The sequence below is a fragment of the Spea bombifrons genome, chromosome 2 (genome assembly GCF_027358695.1).
Source record: "Spea bombifrons isolate aSpeBom1 chromosome 2, aSpeBom1.2.pri, whole genome shotgun sequence".
Classification (NCBI taxonomy): Eukaryota; Metazoa; Chordata; class Amphibia; order Anura; family Pelobatidae; genus Spea; species Spea bombifrons.
In genome coordinates, this window is record NC_071088.1 from 118,464,007 (window position 1) to 118,487,184 (window position 23,178).

Below are 23,178 nucleotides of genomic sequence, written 5' to 3' on the forward strand. Positions count from 1 at the left end.
GCGCGAAGCTGTTGTTGTTTTGGGACAGCTGATTTCTGAGTGCGGGGGTAAGAGATTTTGTGATTATTGTGTAACTTGTGTTTGACGGGTGGTTTAGTTGGTCATTTTAAAGACGGTTTCATATAGTCGGTGGTTTCACCCGGTTAAAAGCAGGCAAACAATGGCGGGTATTTACATCACTGTCTTGTAAAAGTACTGCGTAGTAAATTTCTAACAGCTCGGGGCCTGTGTTTGCTGCACACGGCATAAGCAGCATAGTTTGAATACTGTAGAAAAACAGCTGCCTTGTCCGCTAAAGTTCGATTGTTTTAAGCGTCGAAGTATAGCCGACATGATGAAGGATAATGGCCATTTTTGAGAAAGTATGGTAGTACGAGGAGGTTTAAAGGAGATGCCGAAACTCAGCAAAAGAGAAGCTTATGGGCGCTTGCTTGTAATTAGGGTCATAGTCCTGATTCCGACATCTGCTGTTTATTGTGGATATCACATTGTGGGGGTTGTTAAAGTAAGTTGTCCTTAATATAATTGTGGCCTTAAAAGTGTACCCAACAGGGCCAGGGTCTTAGGTTATTGCAGATCCCAAGTGTTTCCAAGCAGGGACATCAAACAAATAGTATGGCCCTCAGAGCTTGATGTCCTCCATGACAGATTCCTCTGTTACTTGTGGCTTGACATTCCTCTTCTGACTGACCCTCTCATGCCACTAGGGTCTGGTGCAGAGATTTAAACAAAACCTGTCAGATGGAATTAGAGGACAAGGAAGAGTCCAGATTAGATAACAAGAAAATAGTTGTGGCAATAAGAATTCTTGAAGGATGAGTTATGTGGGGTGCAAAGGACAAGGAGGACAACTGAAGGATCCAAAATGAGCCTGCAGCTGTCACAAGCTTATGTTGGTCATCAGAGAGATGGGTGGAGGATAGGAGAAGGACAGGGGACAGCACAGGAGATAAACACATATGAAATATCGGATGGGGAAATTTACATCCAGGCTGATTATATTTTACTACTGCAAAGAACATGACATGGCAATACATTAATTATACGATAATAGCCGTTTAGAACATAAAATAATAAAGACAGTAAAAAAAAAAAAATAGTTATTTCTAGGAGGGGTCTGTGCTTTAAACAATTCTGATGTTGCACAAGTGTTAAATACTAAAGAGAATTTGGTACATCATCTCTTTATCTCCACACCACGCCTCTACGGTCTATTATTACACCACAAACCTAGACTCTATACGGCCAGAAATATTCTCTTGTTTAGTGGTGTAATTATAGAACGTAGTTAATGCATCGGTTTGTCTTAGTCTGTCAATTCTAGTTTTGTCACACGCCTTGACTATATGTATTGTAAGAAGCGCTGTGTAAATTGTTGGCGATATATAAATAAAAGGTAATAATAGGCATTACTGTCTTATTGATTGGTTTCTTTTTCGCTGTCTTTTTGCTATTCATCCGGTCTTAGTGCATACCACCTAGAATAATTAGCTTATTTCCATGCAGATCAAATTCACAAATAAGATAGGAATATTTAATGGGCTTAAAATAATTTGCACGTTCTTTTAATTAGATTGATGATGGTTCTCTAGTCTTCTTCCTATAAAAGATAAAATCATTGCGCTAGACCTGTCTTCTAACAATGACTGATTCTATATCCAGTGGGTATACTAGCTGGTAAGGTGGGGAAGAGCATACAAGGAGATAGCTATGATCCAAATGCTCTGCAGGTTTTCGTACGTGTGCCTAGTGCGTTTCCTTTTATTGCTATCTGGTGATAATGATAATATATATATATAAATATATTTGTGTGTGTGTGTGTGTGTGTAAATGTTTTAAGCAGGTGTGAAAAAATGCTGTGAAGTAAGCAGGGCCGGTCGAAGACTTAACGCCGCCTGGGGCGAAGTTTAAAATGGCGCCCCCCCCGCCGACGCGGCGGCATTTTAAACCTCGCTGATGCCATTATTCCCCACCCCCGGCGGTACTTACCTTTAAAGAGTCCTGCCGGCGAGTCTCCCTGCTCTGCCACGGTGCCGGTTTGTAATGCTGAGCGCCGGAAATTGACGCCACTTCCGGCGCTCATCATTACAAGCCGGCACCGAGACTGAACAGGGAGACTCGCCGCAGAGGAGAGAGAGAGGGGCGCCGAGCGGGTAAGCGAAAACTACTCGGCGCCCCTCTCTCTCTCTCCTCCGCTTCAAAACAAACAACCAAAAAAAACCGCTTCTAAAGTGCCGCCTGGGGCAATTGCCCCAGTCGGCTCCATTGTAGGGCCGGCCCTGGAAGTAAGGATGCTTTAAAAAAAAAAAAAAAAGACTATGTTCTTTTTATTATTTAACAAGATGCAAAGTGAGTGAACAGAAAATAAAACTAAATCAAATCTGTATTCGGTGTGACCACCTTTGCATTCAAAACATCTGGAAACCCTTGTCTGCCTTGAAATTGCCGCATAGGAGAGACCGTGTTGATGCCGTATAACTACCCTATGTCTTGTTGCTGTGCTCAGTCTTGCCATGGTGTACAACTTTTGACATTAAACTGTCATCAGCAACAGCACCTAGTGAGTTTGGCTGTTCCTCGCCAAGTTTTATTCATCCTACACAGTTGTTTCAGTTAATGTTTGTTTTTCAACCTGCATATTACATAGATGATCATTACCTGTTTGGTATAATTGTTTAATTATACACCTGACTACCTAATGCCTACAACATCCATAATTTTCTGCAAGGGTTTCTATAAGAATTGATGCCATTTTGAAGGCAAAGCATGGTCACACCAAATATTGATTTGATTTAGATTTTTAGCATTCTAACTTTACAGCATTTTTCCCATATTGAGAAAGGACCGGAGGTGGTCCGAAACATTGGCCGTGCTGATTGAGATAAACAAGTGCTTAATGCACTTTACTACAAAGACCCGTGAGTGCCCATTTTTCTTTGGTTACATATATATATATGTGTATATATATACATACATGTATCTTTTCCTATTTGGATTTCAATACTACCCCGTTCCAGATAACCGGTAAACATTATATTACGTTTTATGAGGTCTCTGCTCGTCCCGTGAAAGCACTGATTGCAATTGCCTGTATCAGGACTCACCATTATAAATCCAGTAATACCCACTGAAATGTCTGTAACTAAATGTCTGTCAAAGGTTAGGGCATTAACACAATAAAATAATTGATTTAATTTAGTTAATAGCTCCCAGTGAGAATTGGAGGTGATCCAGGTGTCAGACACCTCAGAATGTATTTAAACCCCCATATGCAGAAGGCATGCTCTAATTCATGGTTTTATTGTTATATGTTAAAACAGCAGTAATGGAGCCACACATACGTATTAGGTAATACCGTAAAGCTAATGTAATATTGTAAAGAGAGGAATATTGAGTGATGCCTTCTACAAGAGTGCTTAACATAAATGAGCTCAAACTGACTAATTGGTTAATATAACACTTTACTGCTTTCTGTACATTTCTGACTTTTTAACCCACCTCTCAGTGATTTAAGACATTTTAGATCATTGCTTATTTACTTACTGCAGTAATGTCAGTTCATCTTATGAAATATATGTATGAGTATAACCCAAACACACAAAAGCTTTTTCATAACTTTGCAGGACCTTTCACATAAAAAACACTTTGCAGACCGTGCGAAGGCTGGAGAGTCTCTTTGATTAAGAGTGAAGGAACGGTCATGTTTTGTTATTTATATATTGATTTTTCCCTTAAGGACCAGATTTAATTTCACTAATTACATGGTCAGTCAAGTAAGAAATCGGGTAAGTATGGTAATACTCTGCTGATTTTATCAAGAGCTGTCAATTGTAATCCAGAAAATGGCCAAAGGGCCTTTAGTGCTCCCCCAATGGGGGTTTCTGGGCTGTAATTTCTACAGGCAACACCTATTGAGTATATGAAGCATTTAACTCCACGGTATGTCACACAAGTTTAGTACAACTGCAATGGGAAAACCATATCTTGTGTCATCATTGTTATATATTACTATCTTCACAGGTTAAGGAAATTCAGAACCATGGATGATACCTCTTATTCTCAACCAGATGTCAACTTTTTGAATGTGGCTTATACATATGTCCCCAACACCAGGGTGGAATGTCACTATACTCTTCCGCTCGGCATGAAATCTTCCAAAAGCGACTGGATTGGCATCTTCAAAGTGAGAGAATCTGCATGTAAAACTGATGCATGGGATGTGATTTACTTTGTTTCAGAAGTAGTCACTATGTTGAATGAAAATGTTTGCAAATATATGGATGGTTGTTTTAAGTATCCCACATTTTTTCTCCAATAGGTAGAAGCAGCATCCATACGAGATTATGATACATTTGTCTGGGCACTGTCTCCCGAAAGCTCTGGAGGTGGATCATCCACTCACTGCAGTGTCCAGTTTCAAGGTTAGGAGATATATATACGATTATAGCTTTCATTTTTGTTATCGCATATCAGATAAAATATATATATAAAAATGAATATATATCAAAGTGATCTGGCATTTGATTGTAATGAAGACTAGTATGACAGGTTAATAAAACCTGTTAGAAGTGGATAAACTATTGAGACAAGGCAATAGTTGGCCCTTGATACAAAACAGTCAATATGTAACATTTTTCTTTAAAAAAGTCACATTAGCTGAAATGGTGCAACTTTCAATTCACTGCCAACTCGACCATACTTCACGATAGCTCTGCTTAATTGATCAGCTCACTGTGAGTTGCTGTGGAAAACTATTCAGTAAAAGCTACCTTGTGTCAGATTGGCAGTTTATTTTTTTCTTAAAAAGCCCTCCAACCTGAAAAAAACAAGTATCCCATGGACTCTCAATGAAGCAGTCATCCAACTGCTGCAGAATTAATTTCCATAGTACTTCACAGCATCTCAAATGAGCTCATACTACTCAGCTGTAACTTGAGTTTGATTTACCAAGCACTGCTATGTTAAGCGATTTGAATTGCCCCTGTAGCTCATGTTATGACATGGGCTTTAGTGGATAGACCTGCGTGTGAGTTGGTTGAGGCTCTGCTTATACCTCTAGTGCAATGCAAAAGGAGACAAACATAATACACTATCTTGTATATAGAAGGGACACTCAGGGCTGTCACTGTTTCTCTTTAGTTACTGCATATGTAGATCACTTATGTAGTACTAATGTTTTCTTTTCTGTTAACCTTGTCTTCACCAGCTTATTACCTGCCACCGCCAGGAGAGCAGCACTACAATTTTCGATATGTGGATCGTCAAGGTGTAGTGAGAGGTTGTAGCGAACCATTTGTATTCAGTGAGCCACATCCAATGGAAGACCTAGTTACCTTGGAGGACGAGGAGGCATCCTCAGATATGCTCCTAGTTGTTCCAAAGGCCACCTTCCTGCAGGTACATTGAGAATTGCAAAGTTATGGTATTGCTGCATATGAGGGCACATTTTAAAAGAAGCATTTATGTAGCTTGAAATATATATATATATATATTGGACTGTGCCAAAGTTTTAGATAGATGTGACAAAATGCTGTAAAGTAAGAATGCATTTTAAAATAAAAACGTTATAGGTTTATTATTATCGTTTGACAAAATGTAACCGAAGAAAAATCTAAATCAAATCAGTATTGGTGTGACAACCCATTGCCTTCAAAACAACATCTATTCTTCTAGGTAGACCTGCACACAGATTTTTAAGGTACTCGACAGGTAGGTTGTACCAAACATCTTGAAGAACTAGCCATGTTTCTTCTGTGGATTTAGGCTGCCTCAGTTGCTTCTCTCTCTTCACATAATCCCAGATAGACTTGATGACGTTGAGATCAGGTCTCTTTGGGGGCCAAACCATCACCCCCAGGACTCATTGTTCTTCTTCATGCTGAAGATAGTTCTTAACGCCTTTGTCATGCTGCAGGATAAAGCAGGGATTTTTAAACAAAATTGTTAACGGAAATAGCTGTGTAGAAGGAATAAAACTGGGCGAGGAACAGCCAAGCTCACTAATCGATTGAGCACAGATTGAACAAGACACAAGGTAGTTGTACTTTTAATGCTGCATCAGTAAGGTCTCTTCCAGACATTTCAAGGCAGACTTGAAGGTTACATATTGTCCAAGCTCTTTTGAAGAAGCTCAAAGAAACAGGCGATGTTGAGGACCATAGACACAGTAGTCGGCCAAGGAAACGTCGTGCAGCAGATGAAAGACACATCATGCCTACTTCTCTTCACAATTTGAAGATGCCCATCAGCTCAGCATTGGCAGAAAACAGTGGGACCCTGGTACACCCATCTACTTTCCAGAGAAGACCATTCACAAGGCCAAGTAACCCAACTAATCACTAAAACACAAGAATGGGACTGCAGAAACATGGCAGCAGGTGCTCTGGACTGATGAGTCAACATTTTAAATATTTGGCTGTATCAAAAGGCAATTTGTTTGCCACATGCAGTACCATCGGGGCATCATGATAGCAACCCAAAACATACAGCCAAAGTAATTCAAAACTATCTTCCGCACAAAGAAGAGCAAGGAGTCCTGGACTTGATGGTATGGCTGCCAAAGAACCTTGATCTCAACATTATCGAGCCTGTCTGGCATTACGTAAAGAGAACAGCTATGGCTGCCAAAATCCACAGAAGAAATGTGGTTCTCCAAGCTGTTTGGAACAACCTACCTGCCGAGTTGATTTGATTTAGATTTTTCTTCCGTTTGCTCATTTTGCATTTTGTTAAATAATAAAAATATAAAATATTAACCTGTCTACTTTTTGAAAGCATTCTTCCTTTACAGCATTTTGTCACACCTGCCTAAAACATTTGCACATGACTGTATGAACAGGAAAAACTTGAACTGTGTTAACCGGCAAAATAAAACATTGGTTTTTTAACTGTAATAGCATGGATTGAAAATTCACTAAACTGTAAGTTTCAGCTTGATTGAGTAAAAAAAATGTGGCCAAATGCCTTAACTTGTAGGAACAGCTTAGCTGCAAACCCTCTTAACTGTTTATAGGTTCTTAATTTGTAAGGGATCAATATTTTGTACATTTCTGTAATCGCAGCATCAGCTGGAAGAATCCCAGCAGGAGAGGAATGCCTTAATGAGGGTGAGACTTGCTTTGGAGGAAGAGGTAAGCACCCTGCTGAAACGAGTCAAAGATCTCGAGGTGGCTCTGGAGAATTCCGATAACAAGTGCACCATTCTTAACCAGCAATATCAGGTATTTTTTATATATATATATTTTGAACATGTTTACAAAAAACAGTAATATGAAAGGGGATGGGGCTAGCAAAGACACTGCTGTTACTTCTTGGGTTTAGATATACATGGGTTTTTATAAACCACTTATGTAGGGTTTAGGTTCCTGAGGCCACAGTATATAGAAGGAAGTGTGCCCTGCAATACTAATCACATTTTGTAGAACACACTTGGGAAAAGGAAGAAGAAGAATGTTTAAAAACCTGTGGAAATTCAATCTGCATAGGTTGCCAACTGTCCTTTGCCTTGATTGTGATGAGCTCTGGAGACACAGCGCTGTACTGACTGTGACTGTTTGTGATCTTGTAGGATGTGTCCACGAGGGAACAGGTTGTCAAGGAGGAGAGGGACATCCTAAGCTGTGAAGAGGCTAAACACCGTGACCGAATTTCACAGCTGGAGGGAGACATTGAGAGTCTGAACCAGAAGATGATGAAGAAAGATAAAGAGATAGACATGTAAAAAAATTTAATATTTTTGAGATTCCTTTTTGCATGGGTTTTTAAATCCTAAATTTAGGTTTATATATATATATGTAGAGATGTACATGGATAGCGCCAACAGAAAGTAACCTTACTGGCCCATCTAGTCTGTGCTTTTTGAATCCCTTTTTACTTATTATGTAGGATAGCTTTCTTGAATTCCTTTATTGTGTTTGCCTGTCCTACTTCCCCTGGAAGACTGTTCAGGTTATCTACTTTCTGCAAAGTAGATTTTTACTCTGTTCTTTTTACTCAAAACAAATCGCCCTTTTTGACGTATTTGATTGTTTCTGTCATATATAGAATCTCCATGCCCTTTTCTAGTTTATTCACGTTTAAGTTGTTAGTAAGACTATATGCCATGTAGGTAATAGAGAGATACACATCGACCCAAGAAAAATAAATGCGCTACATACACAATGGCTACATGACTTACATAGTAAAGGGAGAGTGATCCTCTGATCACTAGCTAACAGGTAGGTGATGAGCAGCATCCACACAACAGGTGGTACTGAATGTGACAGAGAACTGTCATACACAGAGAGCGTTGAAAGCTGATCATGTGTGTTTATGTTTGTATGTTTCTGATTAATGTGCTTACTTTGATGCATGTCATTTGCTTTGAAAATACTGTATTTGAATAGCTGCTGCGAGTGGCAGTATGGTTAAATGTTAGTATCAGTGTGCATCACCGACAGAGGATGATCATTGCGAGTTGGGAACGGTTTGGCTGAGGGTAGACAATGTGAGTGTCCGTCAGCGGGTCTAAGAGTGGGAAGTGTGTTTTGAGCTTGTGTCAGTTTAACGGAGGTTGGTTAGCATGTTTGTATTCGTGTCAGTCTGGCTAAATGTACGTGTGTGGGTCAGTCTGATAATACGGTTGCCCATTTTGGAAACATCGCCCACGTTTGTAAACCCAAGAAGCAAAATTCTCTTCAATTCTCACTTCAAAGGATAATGAATTTCAGGCGGATAATGTTATAATATTGTACCGTGACATTGCAATGCCATAAAGTATGTTGTGTGAGAGCAGCTTAATCATTTAAATAATGTGCACAGTTGTGCCATTTCAAGAAAATGTTATTCTTTTATGTAAAATATAAAAGCTGTTCTAGGAAGTTACTTTATATCATTGCTGTCATATGGTCATTACTGGAGATGTGTTGAATTCGATAAACTTTGTGCTTCCTCCGTCACTTCACAGTTTGGGGAAACAAAAATCTTCTCTGGACTCAGAAAAGGAAGAACTAAATCAGCATGTGGCAATTTCAGATTCGGAGACCAAACGCTACAAGGTCAGTAAACAGAAGGATTGTGCACAGTCTTGATCAAGTGAAAAATATTATCGACCGCGTGGTCATGTAAATGTATCAAAAAGTATTTCTTACAGCAAATCCTATAGAACTCATTTGAACCTTTGTTATGTATTGTGTATTTAGCAATTGGTTATACAAGAAAACCCTATCCTAGAATATGAGTGCACGTATTTTTGTATATAACTGCCAAAAAATGTTTATAGCAGTTTGTGTTAATACCTTTATAATCGGTCAAACAATTTAGTTTTTTAGGACACGTTTTCAAGATTCGGTGCCTCTCTTAATCAAATTCAAAGCAATACCCAGTAAAGGTATTTATGTGAATGAACAGAGGAATTCACAGGCAATTTAAAAGCTTAAAAGGTGTTTCTGATGACATTGTATGCAAGGGGTTAAAACATCACTGATTGGGTTCAGCAGTCTAATATGATTGTCATTATTTAGAAGCACATATTCCTTGGCACTGTACAATTTTATAGGGTAGGTAACAAATTTGACATAGTGTAGCATTCCATGGAATAAAAGGTAATGTGAGGCCTGCTCAGGAGAGCTGATAGCCTACGTGAAACTGATAGCTTCTCATTAGCCAATGAGAAAACTAAATTATATTTATTCCTCCCCCTGCCATTGTCCTATATGCTTTTTGTTTCCCTGAATGCAGCTTGAGGACCTTGGAATAATACTTGATAGCGATTCGATCCCATTCAGCGTTGTGAGTGTAGTTTCTATGCCGCGCGGGAAGAGGTCTGGCTAAATCCAGTGTGTAATGAAGCAGAACAGTGGAAGACATAACTCCGCTCAAACCGCCTGTGATATGCACAGGACAGAAAATGCTCTTATAATCAAGGATTAATGTGCTCTCTGCTCTGCTCGTCAAATAAAATCTAATTTTCGTTTTACCATTCAACAGCCCTTTGGTGTTTTAAGTTCTGTTTTAAAATCTGCTGAAAATGTCATAACTCGAAAGATTAAAATGATGATTCCAATTTATTTCAGTGTCATTGTAACAATGAACGGCAGTAAAATAATAACTTAGAGTTCCATCAAAACAATTAAAAAAAAAACAACAAAAAAAAACAGCGCTCCGAGATCTTAAATTATAACAACATCATGGTGCTTGTGGCTTATCACCCAGGAAATGCAACCAAACTGCTTGGCAGTATAATAGGACTGCCTGAACAAAACGAATGCCATTTCATTAAAAAGAAAATTTCACCTAAAGAAAGTAAACAGGGCACGATTTTTACCTAAATTAAATAATTAAAACAATCCGTGCATTTCTTTTGAAGATATTTGGTTTAAAAATACTTGTGTAAATTGTGCGTAAATTGTTGGCGCTATATAAATAAAATATAATAATAATAATCTCTTTCCAGAAGTTCCTCGTTTTCCCTCATCAATCTTTTAAGGCTACCTGAATCAAAATCAATCGCTAAACAATAGTTAAGAAATAATCATGCAGCTCCTGAGAACAAGAGGTTGACACCTTTTCGTAGTCATATACATGTTCCGTGGATTTTTTATATATGTAAACTATGTATATGGCTTTTTCATCTGTAAACAGCATTATTATTATGATTTATTTATTTGTTTTATATAGCGCCATCAAATTCCGTAGCTCTGTACAAATTAAATACATTTTTATTTGTGTGTGGAACTGTATTTGGTAAAAGCGACCGATCCAATTGTGTATTTTTTTATTTTGTGACGGGGCAATTGTGTATTTTTTTATTTTTTTGATGATACATGCCTTTTTTATGAATGGTTTGTAGACAGTGCCCTGTGTTGTGTAACAGGCATCTGCTTGATGGCACGGACAGGGTACTAGTTTAGTCCTAAATCCAGCAGTGGGTATAATAGATTTCATTTAACAGATACAGATTACTCACATGACTGTTGTTGCAGTGAACACCAAATCACTTCTTATACAAGCAAAGAGGATTGACTGTAAGCTCTTTCTAAAGCCCTTCAAAAGTTTGGGGGCTTGACAGGGAGTGCAAATTGTGATAATTGTTTTCTTGTTTATATAGCTGCAGGTGGACACGCTCCAAGAGAAGCTCCGTTGTACAATAGATTCGTTGTCTGCAAGCCAGCAGAAGGTGATGTTATTAGGTGAAGAGCTGGCCTCAGCCTCTTCCATCCGTGACCGGACCATCTCTGACCTGCACAAAAGCCGCCTGGAGACTGCTGACCTTGCTATCAAGTTGTCCGACCTGAATTTGAAATTTAAGGAAGAAGTGGGTCAGTGGTGGCAGGAGAAGACAGCCCTCAACCACAGCATGGAGGTACACATTGAAAGAAACAAATATGACATTGAATTGGATACAGCTGAATAATTGGATTTGTGCAGGAAAGGAAAAAAATAATAATACTAACACATTACTACTAACATGTCCCTAAAATGCAAAACATATAGACCTCTAGATCACTATTGTATAGTGATTATAATATAGGTATAATCCTCTGCTGCCATCAGGAAACCATAGGTTGGCTGTCCAAAGATGACAATTTTCTAATCCAGCATCTGTTGAGGAATTTAAAACATGTCAATGAAACGTATACAAAAGTGCACATAATAAACAAGAACATTGATAAGCTTAGTGCTTCTGTAAAATCAGACATCACTGATTTTCTTCCAGGCAACTGGATGTGGACTTCTTAGTTTTAGTAAGCCTTGCAGTGTATCTAAGGGTAACCTCTTCATTTTAAATTGCGCTTAGTGCCTACAGTCACTGTTGTTGGCATTGGCACCCGAGAGGCTGTAGTTGTACTCTTATATAGAAATTTAACCCCTTAATGACAAAGCCCGTACATGTACGGGCTCAAAATGCATTGTTTTCAATGTGTTTTGGGACCGCCCGTTGTCCTTAAGGGGTTAAAAAACACACAAAAAGCATACCTCTTAATATTCCCCATTTCCAGGCTTCACCTTGCTAAACAGTATACTTTTTTAGGTACGAAGGGTATTATTGGCTAGTTAAGGAGATCAGAGGATCTCCCTTAACCGGATTGTCTCGTATAAAGTAGGTGGGTACTCCACTCCTACCTCCTATCCACGTCACCCCATCTACAAAGGCGTCAGTACCTTAAGTGCAGAAGTACGTATACTACAGTGATTATTGAGCTATTAACTGCTTATTTCAATTTAGGCCAAGAGGGACCAGATCATAAGTTTAAAAGTAGAAATGCTGAACCTGGAGAGCAGCCTGCAGGATGAGCGGAGCCAGAGACAAGCACTGCAGCGCAAGTTAAACCAGGAGAAAGACGCCAGTCAGGTACCTTCTGAGATCCTGAGCGTTAAATATTATTACATTGCAACAAGCATGGCACCACATACCAACACGTTTTGATACATATAAATTCTTTTATACAAATTTAAGTGCCGTTTTATGTGATTTACCCTGCTGGGACTTAAAGGAGCACAGCTTCTGTTGCATCCTATTGAGGCTGTGCTGGCTTGGCACATTACGCTATATTGTTAATGGGCAAGTTGGGGAGATCAGAGATCTCTCTTATAAGTGGGCCATTGAGCAGCACACTAGGGGCTTCCAGTGGCTGCCCTGGACATGTCACCATAGACCTTTGTAATAATACATCGCTGGTCCACCTGACACATACAGTACATGCACTGTCCCTCACACATGGTACAGGCCAAGCTGGAGGCCACACTTGAGAAATATACAGCACGCACTAATCTAGTAAAACCATTCATCGCTTTACAGAGAGTGTGCAAGATAAATGGAAAAGCCTACCATCAGAAGCAGTAGAAGCTAACACGGTGTGGGAATTTTAACAAGCATTTGCTAGACATAAAGCCATCCTGAACCTAAGACAAGACCAGGAACTGATTGAGGACTTAGGAGTCTTTACATCAGGGCTACACGGGCTGAATGGTTCTTATCTGCTGTCCAATTCTGTGTTTCTATTGGGAATTCAGTATTTTGTCTTGCTCAGTATTATTTTGATGAGAGAAAATGTAACTATATATAAATGTGAGGAAAATCAACAAAGGCCCATGTGGAAAGTTGTGCTTATTATTTGAAGTTAAAGAGTTTCTTGTTGATTTGATTAGAAACAGACTTGATGTGCAATAATACAAAATACAGAGATACATCAGCAGTAATAAATTCCCTCTGTTTTTTTTGCTTGAAACATAAATAAAGTCAAGGCCTCTGACTGCAAAATACTTAATGGCAAGCACTATGCCTACAAGTTGTAATGTGAAGCGTAAGTGTTTTAAGGTCTGTTCTGGCATCCCTCCGCTTGTACAGGTGCAGCTGTCAGAGAGCAGGCGAGAACTCAGTGAGTTGAAATCGGCTCTAAAAGTTGCACAGATGGAAAAGAAGCAGCTGAGAGAAGAACGTCAGGTAAGATGTTTACAGCCTGTCTTCGTGATATTACATTGTGATCATCTGTTCATTAGCCACGCTGATGGATACTAGGTGCCACACTCGGCTAACCACAGTGTAGAAACAATAAATCAGATTTTCCAATGTCTTGCTATGTTACATATTATCAGTAAACTTGGCTGCTATGCGTGCAACTGAGGACTTCATCTAACATTAAAAAACATGGAAATCCAATGTTAGCCATTCACTCTTACCGCTTATGTTATGGGCCTTCTATTTTGCTCACGTGAAAGGCTTCCATACAATTTTTTCACATCACACTTTTTTCCCCCAATGCGTTTAAACAGGATATAATCCAGTATGTGCAGAGGTTAGAGGAGCGCCTTGATAAGCTTGCTGATGACAGGTGGAAAGAAGCGAAAACTTCTGAAGAAGAGACATCAGGCTTAAGTATGCATTTACCCGTGTCTGTATGCTCATCGTGCTTGATCCGTACTATTTGAGTGTTCCCTAATTTTTTCCTACTTGAAATTACTTTGAATCTATGATGAAGTATGAGCAGGAGCAGAACATTTTTGTGAGTGATCAGGCCAAATCTTTAATTCTGTAGGTGTCTATTCACTAAATGGAGGGTATTTACTAAGGAGAGCTCAGCAAGACTCGCAAGCTAAACCTGGTCTTGATCCTCTGTATTTGCCTAGTTCAGGGAAGCCTACTACATCATGAATTAATATATATATGCCTAGGTTATCTGCACTGCCTGTTCTCGGTTATTAAACTCTGAGCAGCTCAGTGAACACTTAATTTCCTGAGTACTTACTCGCTAAGCTCTGTAGGCTGTTCATAAACCGTTGTATTTTGTTGAGGACTTGGTGAATAGACCAAGCTAATGCAGAGTTGCACATAATAAACCTTTTTTCCCAGTGTTTGAAGGTGTGTTATGTGGTTAACCTGCATATATTGGCTCCCATTCAATGCCAGTTTGCTCTTATATTTATTCCATAGGTCCTCCCAGCTCTCCAGCTTTACTTTCTGACTCAGAAGAGGAGAATGAAAAGAAGAGCCAACCTCAACACATCGGCTCCCGTGCAGTGAGTGATCCGCAATGCCCACCTTCCCAACCCCTGTTTCCTGAGAAGGTGGTGATCAACCAGCCAGCTCCCATTGCTTGCCAGTTACAACCACTGCCCGAGGACAACCCTGACTCTGTGAGTATCAATGTGCTCGCCCACCAAGCTGGCATTTATATGCCGTAAATAGACTTTCCATACTCAGATTAAAAGGCAAGGCAGCTCTTTTACAACAATTGGTGGTAAAGGTCAAAACAATGCCTCTCTAATACCAGCAGCGGTGAAATTACCTCCACGTCCGCTGTCGTTCTACCAAGAATATAAAGTTAAGTAGATCAATTACTGACCTAGTGTTGTTAAGGACAGAGACAATCCTATAGGTGGATAAAAATGCTTTGATTGGACTAATAACATAATCCCTGCCAAATAATAATGATATATTGTTCATTGTTCTGGTTAATGAATCCTATTTTCCAGACTATGGTCAGTAGATTTCTTTTTTATTATTATTGTTTTCACCCCCCCCCCAAATCTTAAAATTAATACTTGCCACAAAATGTGTGACTATGTGTCATAATAATTGTTAGTGTGTGCCGATATTCCCCACTGCGCGGCTACACAAAGTAAGTTGACAGCCCGGAAATAAAGAGTAACCATGTTTGTCACAGAGATGCAATAAAAAAGTGAACTCTTCTAAGGCCTCAGGTTTTTCACGTTTCCCTTGTAGCGAGCTCCCATGGGCAGCGTATACCTGCTAACTGCTGACAGCTTCGCAATGCACTATGTCACTTTTACCATCGCAGCGATGTCTCCTACTTGCCCCCACTCCCTCATCTCGCCAATCTCACAAAGGCAATAGATACAGCATTAGATACTTTAAAGGAATCAAAGGCAGAGAAAGCAGAGCGGTCAGAAACTCCCTGTGCGGCAAATTAGGATCTTCAGGCGTTCAAGGAGCGAACAAAGATCAAGATGCAGCCTGTGAATTACAGTGCAGAGCAACGTATCCTATGCTTAATGCCTAGAGCTCTAACTTAAAGTAATGTCTTTATAGATGTATATGGCGCGGGGGGGGGTAAGCTACAGGAGTGTTTTATTTTAACACTTTGGCTGCCAAATCAAATGTAATACATTTAATCCTCCCTAACAGCACAAGAGCTGATTAGTCCTTTGCCAGGCACAAGTTATGTTTTGTTGTTCATCTCCAGCTGGAGCAGGAATCATAGATCTGTTCATGTTGGCTTCTCTTACAGTCTGATCCCATCTGCTCTGTAATTTGTGAATATCATCTCCGGTACACACACTCCTCTGCTATTTGCGTGTAGCCAATGCTGTGATTTACATTCCAACACGCCTGTCTGCCATTGTATTGTATAAACACCACGCGGAGCGTCCTTGCTGTATAGCAAGTAGCCCGAGCGCGTTAAGCCTGCTGACACAGAATGCATGAGCACATATAAGTCTATAAATCTACTTTGGGCTGTGTGGGGTGCGTTCTGGAAGTACCAGCTGTCAAGGGTCAAATGAAATGTACCTCCATGCCTAGTTAGTTTGCAGGCCCATTAAGCAGGTTATCGCAATTTATTATCATAGGCAATGGAATATCTGCAGCGTATATCTGTGTAGCGTGTGCTGTGGCCATCTGACTCGTACAGTAATGGTCCGATGTATTGTGTGCGAATCACTGTGTAGGACAGGTGTTCTTACCGGTGCTTTCATCTGATATTCTCCGATTAACATGCTTTAAGGGAATTATACGAGTACAAGATTATCTCAAATTAAAGAGGAACTGGGTCGGTCACACTTTTGTTTTGTATATAAACAAAAAATATATTAATAATGATAAATTATATGAACAGCGCAACTTATGTGGATAGGTTCGGTATATTCTGTTCTGTTCTCATGTTCTAGATCTTCTTTCATTCTGCCCCTAGGTCAAAACAGAGTTTACCTTTTTCCATAGGGCCACAGTAGATCTAGGCTTGCAGCATGTCCTGCGTTGCCTTGTACAGTCCATCAGTACTGTCCTATGTACTAGGAAACCGGTTCCAGAACCATGTGGAGTCCAGAAGTGTTGCACAAATTCCTTTGTTAACTTTGAGATCATGTATAATCTTAAGTCTAGTAGAGCGATTCATTAACTGTGTATTTTATTATCACCTATTCCCGTGGTAGTTGGCAGTCGAGACCCTTATAAATCTAAGTAACCATAAAGACAGTTTACTTTATTGTGGGCTCTGCCACGACCACTTACAGAAACATCTCACAAGTACGCCACCGCAAGGTTTTTGGGATTTGCACTTGTGGGTTGAGTCTCTTTTGAAATCAGTGGGGATGGAATTTAAAACAACTTTGAGGAGGGTTGTGAATAAATCAACCCTTGCCACAAATTAGTACTAGCTAATCCAGGACATTAATGAATTGCCTCCTCTGTGGTTAGTATTTCTAGGACAAACTTGCATGTTCATGTCATCTCTGTATACAAGGATTCAGATGATTATGCTCTGTCAGACAGATGTGGAGACAAACGGGAGTGCAGGAGAAGAACCAAGCTCTTATAGTGTGATCTTACCCTGTGCTTTATTAATTGGTTTTAGTCTTTATTTATGAAGCTCATATGTAGTTTGCTATTACTTATTTTTCCTGAAAGACAGGAAATGGGTTTCCATGCCACACAAGCCAAAGATCAGTATGCACAATGCCAAGAGTTGGCTGAAGTGGTGTAAAGCACTGTATTCAGAGCAGTGGAAACGCGATCTCTCGAGTGATGAATCACGAGGATGCAGCTCCGGGATAGATGGTAGCAGCAGGAGAGTGGGGAGAGACTGATGTATTGTGGAAAAGTTGGTAGATAGAGAGAGAGGGGAAAAAAAGCAATTTTTATTTGATTATGCAATATTTAGGCGCAATTCAGTGATGTTTGTTGCTTCTCTTCTCCAACCATTATCCAAACTGTCTCCAATGTCTAGTTGGTTCCTCAATCTCTCCACTATCATTCATCTTTTTTCTCTTCTCCCTGCTTGCCTTCTTCCACATTCAGTCTCTATCCAATAATAATAATATTCATTCCCTTCAATGACAACCCAGAGTCCCATTTCAATCTGTCTGCTCATGGCGTGCAGGGAAAAGAGAATAAAAGGGGAGGCTGCATTTTGTCAGAGGACCCAGAATCCAGCAATCTGTGACTAGAGCGGGTAAGAAGACATTGGAAGATGGGACGGATAAAAATAAAAAAAATAACTACATTATAGTTAAAAAGAAATACAAGAGACACCGCAGTGATTTATGAGAGAGGACAGAAGACAAAGATTGCAATAGAAAATAGACTATGCATTCGGTGAGGAGGAAAAAAATGTCACAACTAATCAGTTCTTAAAATATACTATAAAGCCTAAATACTGAACAGTAAATTATCTCGTGCTGTCCACAGGGCTGTCAGAAGCGGTAGAGGCTCATACAGCGAGGGAAGTTAAACGTGCATGGGGCAGGCATAACGCTATCCTGAATATAAGACGAGACCAACGACTGTTTAAGGTCTGAGTCTCTACATCAGGAAACATTTGCAGACTAGATGGGTCCAATTCTCTGTTTCTATGAGTCGGCACAGCGCCTCTGGTTTACCTCTGCCTGGCACAATGTGCTACAAGGACGGCACAGGGGGCAGCCGGTGGCAACGTCCCATTTCTTTTGAAACACTGTAGCCGATAGAGAATTAATGTGAACCCGATTCCCTTTCACATACTGAAGCTAATGAATGGTTAATAGGATTTCAAGTCCCTTAGGAACATTGTATCCTCATTTGGGGTCTCCATCTGTTTTGTAATCGTTGGTAACATTAATAACTATTATAATTTTAATGATCTTGTATGTAAATTCCCAAACTTTTCCTGTACTCATTGTTTAGACTTGCTTGCACCCAAAGTATTATGGATTCTTTTTTTTTTTTTGCACTTTCTTGGATGTCAAGCATTGAAGTTTTCTATTAATGCACCTTAATTGATTTATTCTCTAGATGTGACAGATTTAGCGATAAATTATAGCTTTGTGGTTTTTAGATATTGGGGTTAATATGCACTACAAATGGATTCGCTAATTAGCCATTAATGATATGAATGGAATGATTATCTAATTATACTTTGAATTTATTTGCGCTGTTTGTACATACATTTCAGCTTATGAGTAAGCACTATCTAAGGCATGAGACATGTTGAGCTTTGTGCTTCTTTTCTCCCATTTACTATGCGTTTATAGCACATTATCATTGTAATGCGAGTCGGAGGCGTCGTGGGTCTTCAACGCACCGTTTCCCGGGGCGGATCCGTGGGTGTGTGGCCGCCGCGAGAAGCATTGGAGGATTGTTGGCGTGCAGCCCGTTGAAAGACGTTCCAAAGCTTAGGATTTGGGCAGCGCTGTAGATTAATACGGCACCGGTTACATGTGCATGTGACGTCTATATGTGGCCTGTAAAAAATGGTTGATATGGCAACCCTAGGCATTAGTCTATAGACATTGCCCTCTCCTCTCTACCATGTAGCGTTGTTAAATAGTCATTGATTCTCGGCGTGCATTACCATCAGGTGCGCCGTATGCACAGTAGGCGGCTGATTGAGAACCGTAGAGAGGCGATAGAAGTGCTGAGTTTAACGAGGGACAGGCAATTTCATTTTTGGGTTTTATTACCAATTTCAAGTCCACATCCACTATTTGCATCGAAGACAGATTGTAGTGGAAAGCATCGAAAGGAAATACATGGCTTGCTGTGGACATGTTATCAACATATGTGGCTTAGAGAAAGGGATATGCACGCTGCGGAATACGATGGCGCTATATAAAATAATTAGCATTTAAATATATAAATGCGTTAAGAATAGAGAAGGGAAGTATATTTTAAAGCAGGAGAAATGAAAGGGATGACAGTGTAAGATTAGAGGGAATGGATGTGCTGCAATGTATCTATACTGAGGGCGGCAGAGGGAAATACATTGGATAGGCATCAGAAGGCTATTCTTACTGTGAGATAAAGTGAAGGTCATAAAGTGGGGAAAACCCAAAGCAGCTCTTTTCCGCTCTCAGTCTCTGTGTTTCCGACTCTTTTTGGAGATCTGCCCTCATGACCCTGAATTTGGCGAGTTAGAAGACCCGTTTTCCTCCAAAATATCCATAAACGATATATTCCTTAGAGTAGGAGGATGGATCATGTGCATTGAGGTGCCCAACCTCGTCCTTGCCCACAAACCCAGGTGGAGTACACTGCCGGTGTCAACTGAGTGGCTTATTAGAGAAATTCCAGGATGATGGCGGCTACATCACTCCACATTCCTCTACATTTAAAGACAGGTCGCTGCTGCGATATAACCGCTTCAAAAATAGAGTAAAATACAAGGTTATGGACATATATAGAAGAAGAACTATATATTCCAGTGGAACATGAATTATCATAATTCAGTCTATATTAATGACTATAATGCGTTTTTAACAATTAAGTGTATTGCGATCCTTTTGTGTATTATTCATTTACCACTTGGACTTATAGAATAAACTTCTTAGTCCATTTCACAATATTTATTAGTACATTCCACTGTTTACATCTAATGAGATATTATTTGGCACGACACAGACACATATGAATGTTTTAGAGGAACACTATGTTTTTTACCCCATCAAACATTTAGTTGCATGGTCTGCATGATACTTCAGCGGGGAAATGTTTGAAGCGCTTGCATTGCATGGATTCGTTCACGGCTGCAGGACTTAACTCTGGAGCTCTGCGTTCTCCAAAAGGAAAGCTGGGTTACAATGCTGTTTCTTCTGCATGTGGTTTCAATGCTCACGGTTATAGGAGCCGGTGGGCACCCAGGGGGTGACTTAAGAGATAAATCAGCCCTGGGCTGTGGAGCAAGAAAAAAAAAGGTAATGGAGGTTATGGGTTTAACTATTTCACAGCCAAGAGGTGTATTCTGCCGTAAATGGTTAATACGTCAATGCTTTTGGATGGTTCAATACAGAGTATTATTTAAAAAAATACAGTAGACCTAAGCAGGTTTTCTCCTTACAGCTTATTGTTTTGATACGGGTGGGTAAGTACAGCAGTTGTGATACAATTAGAGTCCCGATATTTGTACAATTAAACAAAACGTGATAAATTCCTTTTTAAATTTACATTTTGATTTACGCAGAAACAAGATACTTTGTGTTATATAAAAAAATATGTATGATTTTTGCTCACATTAAACATTGTTTGAAAATATATATATATATATATATATATATATATATATATATATATATATATATATATATATATATATATATATACATATATATATATGCTGTTGTAAAGCGCAGAGCCAACAATATGATTTGGGGGTCCATATCGCCCTCTAATTGCCTGTGAAAGCATGATTTATTTGCAAAGGGACCAGTGGCACCATTGAGCGGAGACATCAGAGGCAGAGGAAACTTTGTTATCCGTGGATAGTGCCCTGTGACAGTCTGCAATAACAATAACACATAAAAAAGCTTTTTGTGTAGAGAATGACGGAGAGAGCGTTATGTTATAGGAGATAGAAGCAGTATCGGTGGTTTGTTAGGACGCGATGATCGGGCTTCCTGTGCCATTCCGAACTTGTAATATTGCGTTGTAATATTCCGATGATTTCAGTAAAACGCGTCGTCCCCTCTATAGCTCTCTACATGTTTTGGAATTCGGTGCTAACGGAGGAGAGTCGCAGCCTGCGCAGCAATATAAATTTGCCTCTCTCCGGTGGGAGTAAAAGGGACTTTTACAGCCGGAGGCCATAAAGATGGCAGGAGAGGAGGGGGAAAGATGTACGGCATTGTCAGGCTGCTTCAGAATCAATTTTCAGCATCATTAGATTCTTTTTTCCTGCAGTCAGAGACGGAAAAAAGAAAAGGAATAGGGGTCCATGGAGGGAGGAGGAGGAGGCTGCACAATTTGCAAGTGTAATGGATACAATCAAAATGGAAGTTGTGATGAAAGCAAACGGGGAGTAGTGGAGACAGGTAACACCGGAGGGAAGACACCTTGGGAAGAGTACAATAGAGAGAAGGAAAAACATATCGCTTACCAGAACGCGTATATTGGGGAGCGTGTTAACCCATTCTTTGCCGTGTTACTGTATAATGTCAAGCCTGGTATTAGCCAAAATCATGTGAGCAGCAATAAAAAAAAATTAAAACCTAAACAGCAGCAGCTTTGGATGTAGCTGACAGGCTACCCAGACCAGACATAGACATATAGGTCTTAGTTCTCATTTAATACACAACATTGTACGACTTGATAACTTGTGCCATGTGCTTGGGTGGAACCTCCATTACTACCAGATGAGTGCAGCTCCTGAATTATTATATCTAGTATATATCCCTGTACCTGGATAGAAAGTAAACATTATATACATATTCAGTATGCCTATGAGCACCCCTAGGAACTTCCCCGCATAGGCTACGCATAGATCTCCCTCTTCTGGGGGCAATGGCCACATACTGCGCCCCAACCCGGAGAAAGAAACAGAGCACAGCGAACAAAAGAAAATACGCTTATGTCTAAGACCTGCATATAAGGACAAATATATTAGTCGCTTTATTTTGTGACATCATTCTGCAGCTCTATACACACTTTATACCGTGTGTATATGTGTATATATATATATATATATATATATATATATATATATATTCTGTATATCAGAGAATTAATTATTTACTAGGCCGGTTGCTGGACATTTTGAGATGTATAATGGATTGCACATGACTGGAAAGTGACATGGCATGACTGTAATGATATATCTCCCATCTCTTTTCTGCAGTGGTAATACCGGATCGTGGAGTTGCTGCAGTGATGTGAAAGTCTCTGGAGGAACTGACTATTAAGGAACGCGTTCACCATGCCAGCTCTCATGGGTTCTTTGTGATTTAGTAGCGGAGCAAACTATTGCAAAACCTTCCACCAACCTGTACTTGGCTTCTTATTTAGCTTTAAATGCTGCCCGTATCAAAGCCTTTTGGGCTTATTCAGTCTTTGAAGTTCTGTTTGATCATTCCCAGTGCAACTCTAACGTGCCAACTGGTCATTTTGATCTCTCAATGCCCTTTGGTTATTCCTTCGGCTACCAGATCCAGGTTGTTGTCGCAGCTGTAGCTTTGATGTGGCTTTGATTTATATTTTGTATTACTCCTTTGGTTAGAGTTTTTGAAATGTATCCCATACTTGCATTGTTTAAGTAAATGCGACTAAAGCGTCTACTGTTCCTTAAGATCTGATAGTAACACACAAAGAAATTGTAGTCTAGATTTTGTAAGATTACTTTAGAGTGCCTTTATTCTACCAGAAAACACCAAAATAGTGATTGGTTTAGTTTGTAGACCTTCCATACACCTTTCTGGTGGTGTCCATCTTGACCTGATTGTCACTATTATTCCTTATTAAAGAAAGCTGGCGCTATCAGAAGGGTGTCTATCAGGACAAGCGGGTGATTCATTGACAAAGGTTTGGGGCCATGTTTTGCCAAGAGAAAGTAGGTCTTCATATTAACTATAATGTCTCCGAAACTCAAAAGTGCTATAAAATTAACAACGCAACATAGTGAGATGAAAATATCAAATGCTGTATTGAAGTGCTTGAATCCAAGTGCCGATCGTAGCTAGATTTCGTTTCAGATGAAAAGCACTGTGTTTGTTTCACTT

The 23,178-nt window shown here is 39.7% G+C and overlaps 1 protein-coding gene across 1 annotated transcript; it reads left to right on the top strand.

Annotated features, from left to right (window-relative positions):
- On the top strand, positions 1-22,954 carry CALCOCO1 (calcium binding and coiled-coil domain 1). Its single transcript, XM_053456186.1, has 13 exons — positions 1-47; positions 4,021-4,183; positions 4,319-4,421; positions 5,207-5,397; positions 7,062-7,220; positions 7,568-7,716; positions 8,945-9,035; positions 11,087-11,341; positions 12,206-12,331; positions 13,328-13,423; positions 13,753-13,855; positions 14,411-14,613; positions 22,302-22,954. Exons 2-13 carry the CDS (start codon positions 4,040-4,042, stop codon positions 22,305-22,307), a joined length of 1,626 nt encoding a protein of 541 aa, XP_053312161.1. The 5' UTR covers positions 1-47; positions 4,021-4,039; the 3' UTR covers positions 22,308-22,954.
- Positions 22,955-23,178: the final 224 nt, after the last annotated feature.